At 43.1% G+C, this 14117-nt stretch overlaps 2 protein-coding genes across 2 annotated transcripts; one reads left to right on the top strand and one right to left on the bottom strand.

Annotated features, from left to right (window-relative positions):
* The first annotated feature begins 1968 nt into the window (after window positions 1–1968).
* Window positions 1969–13687, top strand: LOC136486884 (aminopeptidase P1). The gene is made up of 16 exons (XM_066483946.1): window positions 1969–2220; window positions 2366–2429; window positions 3955–4094; window positions 4606–4890; window positions 5007–5129; window positions 5252–5497; window positions 6450–6536; window positions 6757–6824; window positions 7070–7133; window positions 7654–7788; window positions 7876–7956; window positions 8373–8427; window positions 10439–10543; window positions 10640–10711; window positions 10794–10918; window positions 12919–13687. The coding sequence occupies exons 1-16, from the start codon at window positions 2116–2118 to the stop codon at window positions 13084–13086; spliced, it is 1923 nt and encodes a 640-aa protein (XP_066340043.1). The 5' UTR covers window positions 1969–2115; the 3' UTR covers window positions 13087–13687.
* LOC136487233 (uncharacterized) lies at window positions 10927–12125 on the bottom strand. Its single transcript, XM_066484355.1, has 2 exons — window positions 12102–12125; window positions 10927–12045 (listed from the first exon to the last, which is right to left on the bottom strand). The coding sequence occupies exons 1-2, from the start codon at window positions 12123–12125 to the stop codon at window positions 11503–11505; spliced, it is 567 nt and encodes a 188-aa protein (XP_066340452.1). The 3' UTR covers window positions 10927–11502.
* Window positions 13688–14117: the final 430 nt, after the last annotated feature.

A 14117-nucleotide genomic window follows, 5' to 3' on the forward strand; every position in this document is an offset into this window, starting at 1 on the left:
GGCGGAGTCCGCCCTGAGACGTCAGGCGAGGCGGAGCCTAGCCCCTAGACATCGGGCGAGGCAGAGCCTGCCCTCAGAAATCGGGCGAGGCAGAGCCAACCCTCAGACGTCGGGCGAGGTGGAGCCTGCTCCCAGATGTCGGGCGAGGCGGAGCCAACTCTCAGTCGTTGGGCGAGGCGGAGCCCAGCCCCTGGTCATTGGGTGAGGCGGAGCCTGCCCTCGGACATCAGGCGAGGCAGGGCCAGCCCTCGGACGGTGGGCGAGGCGGAGCCTGCTCTTAGACGTTGGGCGAGGCGGAGCCAGCCCTCGGACATCGGGCGAGGCGGAGCTTGCTCCTAGACATCGGGCGAGGCGGAGCCAGCCCTCAGTCGTCGGGCGAGGCGGAGTTTGCCTCTAGACGTCGGGCGAGGCAGAGTCTAGCCCTCGGGGGTCGGCGCGAGGTGGAGCCATCCCTCAGGGGTCGGGCGAGGCGGAGCCAACCTTCGGTCATTGGGCAAGAAGTGTAGTTGCGTTCTTGTCTATTCGGAAGCATCAACGTTTGATGGTTATTAGCTCATCCTCTTTGGGTACCTCAGTATTTGGTCCCCAACAATAGGGTATTGTAGATATTGTTCGGATAGAGCAAGAGCACCGTTTTTTGGGAGAACATATATCCAAGAAAGAAGATGAGTTCCAAAGGTGCCTGTGAGACAACAATCAAGCGTTAGGCGAAGGAACTCTCGAGAAAGAATGCTGGCTTATAAACCTTTGCCATCAAAGCAGAGGAAACGAATCTTAATATAGAACATATCACAAGGAAGAGGTTCGAACCACTACGTCAAAAGTCAATCAACTGCTTCTCTCGATAAACCACCAATTGCTAAAATTTAAAGAGAACTAACACTAGCTTGTTCGACGGCCTGTAACTCCCTGTATCTGACTTAGTTTATCAGCCAGCCAACAGTGTTTTTCTCTCACATTAAATTAGTCAACAGTACTTCTAACTTATGGCTTATAAACCAATCTAACCGAAACAAACCTGCTGGAGATCTGACTAAAGCAAACTTTTAGTGACCCTTCGCGATGCCGGATCCAATGTCACCGAGGTAATCGAGTAGGAAAGACCTCAGACATTATTTGCACGCGTCATCATGCCCACCTCCCGGGTTAGTGGGCCGGCTGATGGTTGACCGTCTGTGAGGAGGCCTCCAATTCCAACTCCAACTCCAACTCGTTAGATTGCCACTTAAGCACCCATGCCTTCACTCCACTCCGCCTTGGGGGGAAAAGAAAGAAAAACCAACCCTTGCCATCGAAAAATCCACGGAAAAAGTCTACTTAACCTCCCCACCTATCATACTTGGTCTACTTCACCTCCCCAACTATGAGGATGCCTTGAGCGGTTTTCAGCGGCGGTTTTGCTACAGTAACAGCGGGTTTGCTACAGTGAAATTGTGGTCCGATTGTGGTGAAATTTTTATGGTACGCTAATTATTGTATGCTTAAACTATAGTAAAAATTTCGTACTTATTGGACTATGTATAACTTAGTTATAGATAAATTCTAATTAATTACAGACAAAATTGGATTTTCCAATTAATCTAAGGCTACAGTAAAAATTTTGTACTAAAGTATACCGTATTATATATTCACTATATAGATCTACTCATGTGGAGTCCAATAAAATTAGATTTTTCATTGTATGATTTTTCTATGATTTACTATGATTTTTTAAAAATTCACCAAAAATAAATAAAAAAAAAGAAAATTCAAAGCACGGTACTATAGCAACCCCGCCGTCACTGTTGCAACCCGCTGTTACTGTATCAACCCGCCGCTGAAAACCGCCCCACGGGTAAAACAGACGGTTTTAGATAATTCAGGGGGTAAAACAGACGGTTTCATAGTTGAAGGGGTGAAGTAGACCAAATATGATAGGTGGGGGTTAAGTAGACTTTTTCCAAAAATCCACGGCTGAAAGATCAGGCCGACGGCTTTCCATTGTGCGTCCCGAGGAGATATTATTTTCCGTTCCGTTTCTCCCGTCAGAAAGCTACTCCAACAAACTGCTCCGCTTTCAGCACCAGCCCAGCGGAGGAAAGAGTGCGGATTGCGGCGGCGCCGGCGGACGAAACAATGGCGCCGCCGAGGGACGAGCATCTGGACGCGATTCGCGCGCTGATGGCGGCCCACTCGCCGCCGCTCCACGCGCTGGTCGTCCCCTCCGAGGACGCCCACCAGGTCCGTGCCGCGCCACTGTCCCCCGCCCGCGCAGATCGGGGGTGGATCGGATCTCCGGTTTGGGGGTCCGCTGGGCTAGCGTTAGGGTTTTGTTTTTGATCTGATCGTTCTGCGGACTGATGATGGCTATGGATTGTTTGTGCAGAGCGAGTACGTGTCGGAGCAGGACAAGCGGCGGCAGTTCATCTCCGGGTTCACAGGGAGCGCTGGTGCGTGCTGACTGAATTCATCCATCGATCGCCTAGTTTATATTTGAGAGAATCATGTCCTTCCTATTTTTCTACTTATAATATAATTAGGTTCATGTGATTGTGGTATGGTTAGGTACTTGGATTAGCTCTTAAGGCAAAATTGGTATTTGTGATACATGCTGTATTTGTGGAAGCAGTAAGGAAAAAAAACCAGGCACAAGCTTTTTTAAAAAAAGTTAGAACTTAGCATGACATGACAAGCTATGATTGTGCTTCTGCCATGTTATTCTTGATAGGTTAGCTCTTTCGCAATGAAGTTCTGCAAATTGTTCCATCCTTGTGGCAGTGTGGCCACAATGGGGCTTCTGATTTCTGCAGTATGAACTGATTCTGCATTTCTGCTAGCTTTTAGTTGCAGAAATTACAGATCAGCTAATACAACAAGTTTTATATGAATCTCAAATAGCCTCATAAAAAAAATCCTCTACAGGCTTGTACAATTTGGTTTTGTATGCATATTTCTTCTCAAGGTTGTAGCATACAAATTCAAATACTATGAAACCTTTGGAGCAATCAAGGATAGTTTTAGATTTTTTTGTCACTAAAGGAGTCAGCATGGGACAACTGGTTATGTTGGGGATTATGTGTTAGTGTTTGGCAGAAAGGAAACCTCATCTTGGGTAGATGTTAAATATATAAATAAATTGCATTTACAGTTGAATAGTAGTTTTTTTAGAGACAACTCCATATAAAGATGCAATGGATAACCAGTGGAGTGTTTTTTTTCTCTTCATGTAATCATTTTATGATAAATTTGAATGTTCTTGTGTTCACTTCCCACATACACAGCACTGAAGGGACTAATGTTCGAAGTTCCAATTTACATGGTAGGCTATTCAGCCATTGGGGTGCCATGTTCCCACATTTGAGTGCTACCTTGATTCTGTAATTTATTAAATGTAGATTATATGACCAAGAATATTATTTTTCTATTTCTTTCTTTGTGCTTTCTTTGCATATAAACATATAATATTTTTCCCCAAAAAGAACTTTGTAAGCGAAATGATTTTGATTATATTCATATGCTGCCAGAAGGGAAACTAGTATTTCCTCAAGCTTTCAACAAAGATGCTACCTCTGGTAACAAAATTCTTGACATTTTGCACAAGACTTAAACTTTTGGACTTTGTAAACATGAAAGTTATATGTTTCGACTTTGCTTGAAAGGTGCTTCCATAGTAAAAATTTATAGAATTTGATAGTTATATTCTGTTATAAAATAGTGTGTCATTGTTCAAATGAACTATTTGTTACTGGAGGAGCAATAAAGTAAATTAATGATTGATTTGGGCACAAGAATGTATCTGTCTCACTATCTATTATTATGACAAGTCCGCAGCTGGACGTGAACATGGAGCAACCTCCTCTAGTCTTCTATGTTATGTGATTGATTTGTACTTTGTGTTAGCATTTGGCTGAGCTAAACACTTTGTTGGTTGTTGCGTTGGTTTCTGAGTTAGTGTGCGTATTGAATTTTAAACAGGCTTGGCTCTTATTACCATGAAAGAGGCATTGTTGTGGACAGATGGACGCTACTTCTTGCAGGCGACACAGCAACTGAGCGATCATTGGGAACTTATGCGCATGGGAGAAGACCCACCAGTTGAAGCATGGATAGCTGATGTAAGCAGTGGCTTTCCTTATGCAGCAAATTTGTGATGACCTTCTAAAGTTCAACATAAAAGCATTGGTCACATGAACATGGCAATGATTGTGCTTTATCTTTGGTTTTGAACTTGTCCATGCTATTGTTGTTGAGAAATACAAATATGGCTTCCTTGCTCACCTTTCTTTTTTTGAACGTAAACCTTTGTGGGGATACCACTAAGATATACTTTTTTTTTGTATATGAATAGATTTGAATTTCCGCCTTTAACTGCTTTTTTATATGTGAGTGGAAGTAATTTGATATTTAACTGCTGGCAGTTATTTCTCCCAAAGTTAGATAAAATGTTGACACTGTTAAAACCTTAACTTTGTTCCCATCTTTTTGAATTTAATGTAGCTACTTAAGGTTTTCCAGTGTGTTGTGAGAATTTTTTTTAAATTGTTTTGGTGATCGAGTAATATTTTTGATCTTCTGTGTGGAATACTACTGTCCTGGCTAATCTGTAGAATGTTGTTGTGCTATCAGAATCTGGCTGATGAAGCTGTCATTGGAATCAATCCATGGTGCATCTCTGTTGATTCGGCTCAAAGATATGAGCACGCATTTTCAAAGAAGCACCAGACTTTGTTTCAGCTTTCTTTTGACTTCGTGGATGAAGTATGGAAGGATCGCCCGCTAGTTGAACCTAGGCCTGTAATTGTACACCCAGTAGAATTTGCAGGGCGTAGTGTACCAGAAAAGATAAAGGAACTAAGAGAAAAGCTTGTACAGGAAAAAGCTACTGCCATTATAATAACTGCTCTTGATGAGGTACTTACATTCTATTGAAGTTGTTCAATTTCAAATTTTTTGTGGGAGTTACAGTGGTTATAATTTCCTTTATAGCCCAGTGGTTTACTCTTATTGGTTGTGTAATGGTTTCTTAGGTTGCTTGGCTGTACAACATCCGAGGAAGTGATGTGGATTATAGCCCAGTGGTTCACTCTTATGCTATTGTAACATTACACAGTGCTTTCTTTTATGTTGATAAGAGAAAAGTAACTGTCGAGGTCAGTTAATTAACCAAGGACATATCCTTTTTCTAATGACTATCATGTTATAGTGTTCATATGCATGGTTTTGTAGTTTATGTAATGTAATATATTTGTTATGTGATTCTTCTATAATGCAGGTTCAGAAGTACATGTCTGGAAATGGTATCGAAATAAGAGAGTATGAAACTGTTCAATCTGATGCAAGTTTGCTTGCATCTGGCAAGCTACAAAGTTCTGTGCATGTGGAAAAGGATATGAATGAGGTGGAGAGTTCAAAAATTTGGATTGATTCTGGCTTATGTTGCCTTGCACTCTACTCAAAGTTGAGTCCACATCTAGTTTTGACGCTGCAATCACCAATTGCCCTTCCAAAGGCTGTTAAGGTGAATTTGCTTTCTTCTCTCATGTGCTAGTGTAGTAGTGTCAATACGAATTTGTGTGGAAAAGCATCTGTGAAACTTTCAATACTTGAGTACTATACTTAGTTATTTATCACAAATCCGACTTTTCTTGTTAGATCAGAATGATTACAGATTATGGAAGTCGAAATTGAAGAGAGCAAAACATTACTTATGGGAAATGTAACTATCTCACTTGAAATATTTTTTAGTAAAATATTACAATCATTAATCACACAGAAACTATGTCCCAATATGCCATGCTATAAATTCTGCTAAGTTAGGTTGAAGATCATAGTAAACAACTATCTATTCTGGCAAAGAAATGATACATCACTGAACAAATGCTTTATGGGCCTGTTCGGCAGGACTGAAAAATAAGCCAAAATACTGTTCCAGCTGATTGTTGTGAGAGAAAAATACTGTTCTGGCTGAAATCACTGTTTACGTGAACAGTGATTCGTGAGGGGGCTGGCCAGCCAGCCGAACAGCCCATATGTTAGGACTTCTTAGAAACTGCAGTGATCACTTATATAGTAGCAATTTCTAGCTGATAAAAAACTATAAATTGACATTCCATTCTCAAATACATGTCACTTTAGAGCTCATTCTGTGTAACTTTGAATTTTTTTTAAGATCATCTGTATTTGGTATTAAAGGTGTGTATTAATACAGTATTGTTCAAAACAAAAATAAGAAAGAACATTACTATATGTGATGTGATATAATTGCTGGTACTCAATCCCATTTTGAAAGCTTCATTTATGGAAGAATAGAAACATAGTATTTGCACAATGCATCACAACGAATTGATTTTGTATTTTGCACTTTCTTTCCTTTTCATTTATGATCCACAGATAATTAGCTTTTGAAACTATAACTCTTGGAATTTAGTATTTTGTTTCCTCAAATTTTCTTCTTTGCAACAATGCTGTAGAACACCACAGAACTGGATGGATTGAGGAAGGCGCATATTCGAGATGGTGCCGCTGTTGTACAATACCTTGCTTGGCTGGATAATCAGGTCTGCATAGATTAATGTCTCATCATACTGAAATATTGCTGAACAGATATTTGAATTTCATATATACCTGAAAATGTTTTGCATCTGTACTCTTCTGGTATTACCAGCTTTATTTGCATTTTTCAAAGGACATCTCATTTCGCAAGGTTACTAATTATCCTCTGTAACGTAATAGTTGTTCCATACTAGTTCTGATGTTCTTTTCCCCCTACAAATTCAGATGCAGGAGAACTATGGAGCTTCTGGTTATTTCAGTGAGATAAAAGGGTCACACAAAAAGGAAAATCTGTGAGTTTATCTTATTATATTGCACTGGTTTGTTTTGGGCAGCATATTATCTATCATGTGGAGCTCTTGCCTACAAATGCATACATACCATTAGATTTGCTTGCTTATGCACCATTTGTTTTTTTTTTAAAAAAAATCTTTTTTACAAGACTCCAATGTACATTTTCATTATTGTACATTTGTGTGTCAGACTCGAATCGAAATTCAGTTGTTTTATAATGTTTGAATATCTTTTCTGTCTGTAGACCAACCAAACTTACTGAGGTGTCTGTGAGTGACAAACTTGAAGGCTTCCGTGCAACAAAAGAGGTATGCTACAGCAACATCATTTCTTAAAGCTTAGTTAAATTAATTGCCTAGATGTTTCATTTAAATCTGCTATGGTTGCTGTTACTGCTCACAACTATGGAACCTGGAAGTGACCCAACAGGTATCACTTCAGTAGTATTTGTAGAATTTGCTAACACTGGGTTCCAGTACTTTAGCTGTCTCTGTTCGTGTTCGGAGTCAACGATAAATCACAAAACTTTTTCTTGGCTTCATTTGTCTTCGTTTATTATGGATATTTTCTATTCAGTAAAATAAAAGCAAAGCATTGGTGTTGAACTTTATTCTCATATCTTTTGATGTTATATGACTATCTAAATGAATTGCTTTGTAAAGGCTAGTGAACATTTTTGCCTTCAGTCACTTGATGCACTGCAATGTGTGACAACTTAAAATATTCCTGCTGAATCTAAAATGAATTGCTTTGTAAAGGCTAGTGAACATTTTTGCCTTCAGTCACTTGATGCACTGCAATATGTGACAAATTACAATATTCCTGCAGAACTTTAAAGGTTTGAGTTTTCCTACAATTTCATCTGTGGGACCAAATGCAGCAATTATTCACTATAAACCTGAAGCAAGCACATGTTCAGAAATGGATGCTGATAAAATATATCTTTGTGACTCTGGGGCACAGGTTAAGTATATTTAGTCCTTAACTGTCGCTTTATGTTATTGGATCTCTTTGAATCTGCTGACTTATTTCGTTATGGTGTACATGCAGTACCTGGATGGTACAACCGACATTACAAGAACTGTACATTTTGGTAGACCCTCAGAACATGAGAAGTCATGCTACACAGCAGTAAGTGCTATCTTTTGAGTAAGTATTTTTCTCCCATCATTACTTCAGCCATATATAGTTTCATTTACCACAGTAATTGTATTATTCTTTCACTAAGCCCACCAGTTTCAATAAAACATCAGTTTCTGACAGACTGGGGATAAGAAATGAAGGATTTACAGTACCACACCAGTTTTTCTTACTCCGAAAGCCTCTCTCCGTCTCTTGTTTTTCTTATGTTTTCTAAAAAGTTAGCAATATAGCTGAATCAACCAGCTATCTTTTTTATGTTTTTTTCGTATCTGTCTTTACAATGAACTTCACCATGATGCCTGAATTTATTAAAATTCATGTTAGATTTATTTCCACTTTTAGTTTTTATTCACTTTGTTCCCTGTGGTTGATTCCAATACTGAATTGCTTAATGTTGGAAATAGGTCTTGAAAGGCCACATCGCACTAGACATTGCTGTGTTTCCTAATGGGACAACAGGTTAGTTTGTTTGGCTCTTTAATCATATCCATGCAAGAAACTATCTGCAGAACTGTTAGAGAAACATGGCTGTAATATTGATGAAGTCACATATTTATGGTTGTTTTGCCATGGTTTTAGCGGTTTACTACAAACTTAAAATAACCATTACTTCACAGTTGGCATTCGAGTAACAAAGGAGCTTAGATATAATTCATATCTCATACAAATAAATTGATTGGCCTGATCTTTGTGTGTATGTGTGCTCAACACTGTATTAAGTTATTTTATATCAAATACTCCTAAAACCAATGTATATGCAGCAATTTCCTTTTATAGGTATAATTCAACGAAAGTCTAGGTGAGAATATGGCACGAAGGATTAGTAGATTGACTATGAGGGTACGAGGTACATGCATATATAATATAGGCAAGGATGTCGATGGTTAAGTTTATAGAAACAGGACCATATCCTTGCCTATCACCAACCACTAAGCAATCTACCCTGGCGCTGCTGCTGTAGATGCGCTATATGCTTCTGGGCCTGCTGCTGCTGGGCCAGCGTAGGAGCACATGGGCCAGGGGGGCATGGGCTGGGGCGCTGGCCAACATCTGAATGGAGCCTGCCCATGGGTTGTAGGAGGGCCTGGAAGCCTCATCCACAAGGTAGGTGCGGCCCGTGGACACACCTTTGGTGATGTACCTTGAGCCAGCGAACAGTGTGCTGCTGCCCTGACCACCTCGACCATCGTGTCGTCTACGCTAGCCCCATTTCGAATTGGGGGTTGGGCAGCTTGCTGGGTGTACCCCCAGAGGGAGAGGAGCCCCTGGGGTTGGGTGTTGGCGCTACTGGGAGGTCAGCAAGGGAGTTGTTGGCAGTGGTGGCGACATAGGCAGAGGGGACATAGAGGGACGATTTGTCATGTGTCATCCTGATTCCTGAGTTCTTCAAGGAGGTCTGCCCATGCCTCGAGGAATGTGGGGAAGGGGCGCGCATGTCGGAGCTGTGGACCAATGGAGGAGAACGTCCTGTTGAGGCCGTGAATGATGTTGAGGAGCCGTACGTGTTCGCTGAGGTTACTGAGCATCAGCCATGCTCTTGAACCGTCAAAAATGTTCAGTGACAGATAGATTGCCCTGAATGAAGTTCCTAATCTCAGCGTCGTGGTAGAGAGTGTGAATCTCCCCGTTGTGATGAACTGATGCTTGAGGGTGAGCCAAACATTGCGCATGGTGGTGCGGGGTCCATCACCTTCTCGACGATGTCGGTGGAGATGGTGCCATATACCTAGGAGAGGATGACATATAGCCCATAGATGCCCGATCCGGCAACGCTGGATCAGGGTCGTCGCCCAGGACGTGCGTTGAACGGGAGAATGGGTGTGAAGATGGAACTGGCTGTGCCAGTGCTTGTTGTTGGAGTTGATGTTGAGGATGATACTGTTGCCGAGCGGCAGCAGCCTTGCGCTTGAGTTTGGTGGTGGCAGCATCACGTTCATCGGCTTCGACACACGCTCGCGCTGCAGCAGCATCACAATTGTGCGTAGCTTTGATGTGCCGTGTGTGTACTTCGGCGGTGGTGCATTCACATGCCGCGGATGCCACACAATCTGCTTCCTTGCGTGCAGAGGCCAGGCGCACTCTCTCGTCATCCCTGGCCATGGGCAGGGAAGACGCAGAGGCGTTGGGTGCAGCAGAGTGGGGTTTTTTTTTGGGGGGGGGGGGGGGGGGGGGGGGGGGGGGAGGGTGTAGTACATCGGCATAAAGGATTAGTAGATTGTACATGCATATATAGGAAATGCTGTCTAGGGTTAAGTTTAGAAACTGGACCATCACCAGATATCCCTATCACCAATCACTAAGTGCATACGACTCATTGGCTGGTGCAGCATAGTACTCGTGGGCCAAAGGGCCGATATACAATACAACACAGCCTAACTGCATTTCTAACAAAAAGTCATAATCATCCAGTCTGAACTGTGATGGATGTCTCATAAGTAATTTTGCTATACTGAATTCCTTAAATTTGCAGGGCATGCTCTTGATATTCTTTCACGAGCTCCACTCTGGAGAGAGGGACTTGACTATCGGCATGGTACAGGCCATGGAATTGGATCTTATTTGAATGTGCATGAAGGTCCGAATGACTGTTTCCCCTTATATTGTCTCAGTTCATCTAATTGTGTAACTGCTCTAGAATGATGAAGTAACTCATTTCTTGCTGTGGAAGCAGGTCCTCATCTAATTAGCTTCAGACCTTCTGCTCGAAATGTACCGTTGCAAGCATCAATGACTGTGACAGATGGTCAGTAGATATCTAGCTACAAATTTGTTTAAATTATTTATGGTTTGCTGTCAAGTTTACTCACAATTGCATAATCTTGTAGAGCCTGGTTATTATGAAGATGGGAGCTTTGGTATAAGATTGGAGAATGTACTTATTTGCAAAGAGGCCAATGCTAAATTTAATTTTGGAGATAAGGGTTATTTGGCATTTGAACATATAACATGGGTAAGCATTTATTCTTTGATTTCTTTCTTCGATGTGACTAGAGTACCTGACTATATTCAAGTCATGCACTCATGCTCAATATTACTGTTACATGATCTTATACCCACGTCACTTTTATTAATTCTCTGAAGTGCTTTTGTTCTCCATTTAGTCTCCTGCCTAGTTTTGGATTAGATTTTTAGGGCGTGTTTGTTTGCCTAGACGAGGACCAGATGCAGGCTCGTGGGCTGCAGGGGGCCATGTTTGTTTGCCTGGACACGTTTTGGGCCTGGCCAGCACGCTGCTTAAAGCAGCTGGGAGCCAGCCCCGGGGGAAACGCCCCTCCCCTTCGTTTCTCCAGAGCCCGGCTGGCTCGGTGCGGCAGCGACGGTTCCCTTCACCTCCCAAGTCTGTTTCCCTCACCCACCGCACATCTCCCACCCCCCACGGCGCCCTGCTCGACGTAGCAGTGAGTGAGCTCGGCCCCGGTGGTCCGGACCACGAGCGGCCCGGCGTCGGCGGCGTCGTTCTTGCGCGGGGACGGGGACGGGGACGGGGACGTGGTGGTGGAGGCGACGGAGCTGGTGCGGCCGTCGCGGTCGCGCTCAGTGACGTGGAGGATGAAGGAGATGCGGCCATGGACTGTGGCGGCAAGGCTGTCCGTGAAGTAGACGTGGCGCTGCTGTCCGTGAAGGAGACTCGCCGCGGTGGTCGAAGGCGAGGCTCTCAGGGCCGAACGCGGGGCGGCCAAGGCGCACGGCGAGCACCACCGCGTCCTCAAGCGCGGAGCACCCACCCTGCGCCATGTCGGGCGTCATGGGGTGGAACGCGTCGCCGGCCACTGTCACGGGCCTGCGCGCCGCCGCGCCCAGGAGCACGGACACTGGGTTTCGGTACAGGAGCGGCGCCCACGAGAGGTTGCCGTGGTCGGAGAGGCGCACCACGTCCAGGTACTCTGCGGGCATGTGCCCGCCCAGGTTGTCTGTCACCTCGCGCAGGGTCTTCTCCGGGTCGGCGGCGGCTTCTTTCTCTGCAAATGCAGGCAGCACGCGCGTCTGAGGCTCTGAGCTCCTGAGGTCTGAAATACAGGAACTGAAGGGTGGACTACGGCGGCAAGGCTGCAGCCATGAACGGCGTGTGCCTTCAACCTGTTCGTAGAAATGTCTGAGAGAAGAGAGAGGAAAAAAATTGGGGGTAACTCTACCACATCTTGCTGCAAGGTGACCATATACCACTGTCCAGGCAAACAAACAGGATCTCTAACCAGCCTGGCTCTGCAGAGAAATAGAACCAAACAAGCAGGTGTTGCACCTGCTGGGCCTGTCCCCTGGCAGCTTGGCTCTCCCCGTCCGATCAGGCTGGGAACGTCCAGGGAAACAAACACGCCCTTAGTGTTCGATGAAATTCATATGCTATATACAATTGATACATTAATGGATACACAGCTTTCCGAAGGTTCAGGGTTAACTAGAAACCATATATCTCTAATCAGGAGCATTTTTTAATGAAATCTTCCTAAAGATGTCGAGGCATTCTAGTTAACCTCAGAACCTATTTGAAACAAAGGAAAATGTCGAGGGATTTTGTAGTAATGTTAGTGTCATAGAAACAGAGATTCCTATGTGTCAATGGAACGAAGAAGCATATACTTAGAAATTTATATGAAATGGATATATCCAGAGGAACTTGGGAGGAAAAACCAACATTAGGTTTAGATCTTTAGGAAGTTTCGTTTGTGTGTGTATCAAGTCGTTAATCATTTCACCGGTAATCAGCTCACTTTACCCCTGCTTAGCCTGGTTTTGCTAGATTGGAAGCAATCCCTTAGTTTGTTTCTCTTGTTTTAAACGTGGGCCTCAAGTGCGAGGTTTGCATCACCTCTCACTCATTACAAACTAGTGATATTTGTGTTCCCAAAGAAATGCTGCATTCATCTGTTTGTTAAAAATACAATGCAGTGCATCATTTGTGTTATTGGCTATTGATGAATTCCTTCTTTGTTTTTGTCTGTGTATGTGCAGGCTCCGTACCAGACCAAACTGATAGACACCAAGCTTCTGACTCCTGTTGAGATCGACTGGGTAAACACATACCACTCAGACTGCCGGAAGATCTTGGAGCCTCATCTGAACGAGCAGGAGAAGCAATGGCTGATGAAAGCCACTGAGCCCATAGCTGCAAGCAGCTGAGCCTTTTCGTCCAGGTTGCATGTTGCGATGGCAAGGCTTATTGATCACAACCAGTCCTCATCTGCGCTGATCTTCACATCATCTGTGTGGCATACGCTGTGCGTACATAGATTGGCTGCCCCCGCTGGTTTGTTAGCTTAAATAATAGCGGCGAAGGAACAGGATATAGCTTATCCTCATCGTTGATCTTTGCTGCGAAAGTGTGAGTGTTTGGCTGGAATAAAGATGAAGGCAGAATGCTATTTTTTATTAAGTTGATTTGTACAGTTATTTTTAGAAATCGATTTGCAGTGAATAATTGTTTCGCCCAATATCCGATGGCCTTCTTTGAGGCTAAATCTCACTGGGAGAGCTTTGGCGTTGCTGTAATGCTTGCAGTTTTGCACTACGCCATCTTTTTTCTTTTGTGATAAACTGTTGGTATTCTTACATTTTTGTTCCTCTATGGACAGGAGAAAGGGGGCTCAGCGGGAGAGATTAGTATTTTTATTTTATTTTTCTATTATATCATAAGAGAGGAAGAACCGCTTCAAATATGGAACATGGATTTTGGCAACGCCATTGAATTTGGGTACTTATATATTGATCTAAATTTGCCTTTTAGGCAAGAGGACAGCAAATTCATCTTTCTGTACGGGCTTTGCGTCAAATTATTCATGCGGTCAGGTATTTCTTCCTGCTGGTGTCCTCACCATACCAGTGATCAGCTTTATAAGGTACTCGAATATTTAAAGAAAACTCTGCCGTGTTTATATCCATCTATAGCACATATTGATTGCTTCGATTACCATAACCCTTCCTCTCAGTGCTTTCTAATAGACATCCCTGTAGGAAGAGAACATCAAATTTTCTAATATGCATCCCTATAGGAAGAGAACATCAAACTTTGAAAGACCTCCCACAAGTGAATCTTGATTCTTGAATTAGAAAATCAGCTAAGCCTTAGTTGGTCACTTCAGGTACAATCATTCATAATCCATGTAGTAAGAGAACATCAAACTAATTGAATGGAAGAAATCCCACAAGTGAAT

This window comes from Miscanthus floridulus, chromosome 10 (genome assembly GCF_019320115.1).
Source record: "Miscanthus floridulus cultivar M001 chromosome 10, ASM1932011v1, whole genome shotgun sequence".
Classification (NCBI taxonomy): Eukaryota; Viridiplantae; Streptophyta; class Magnoliopsida; order Poales; family Poaceae; genus Miscanthus; species Miscanthus floridulus.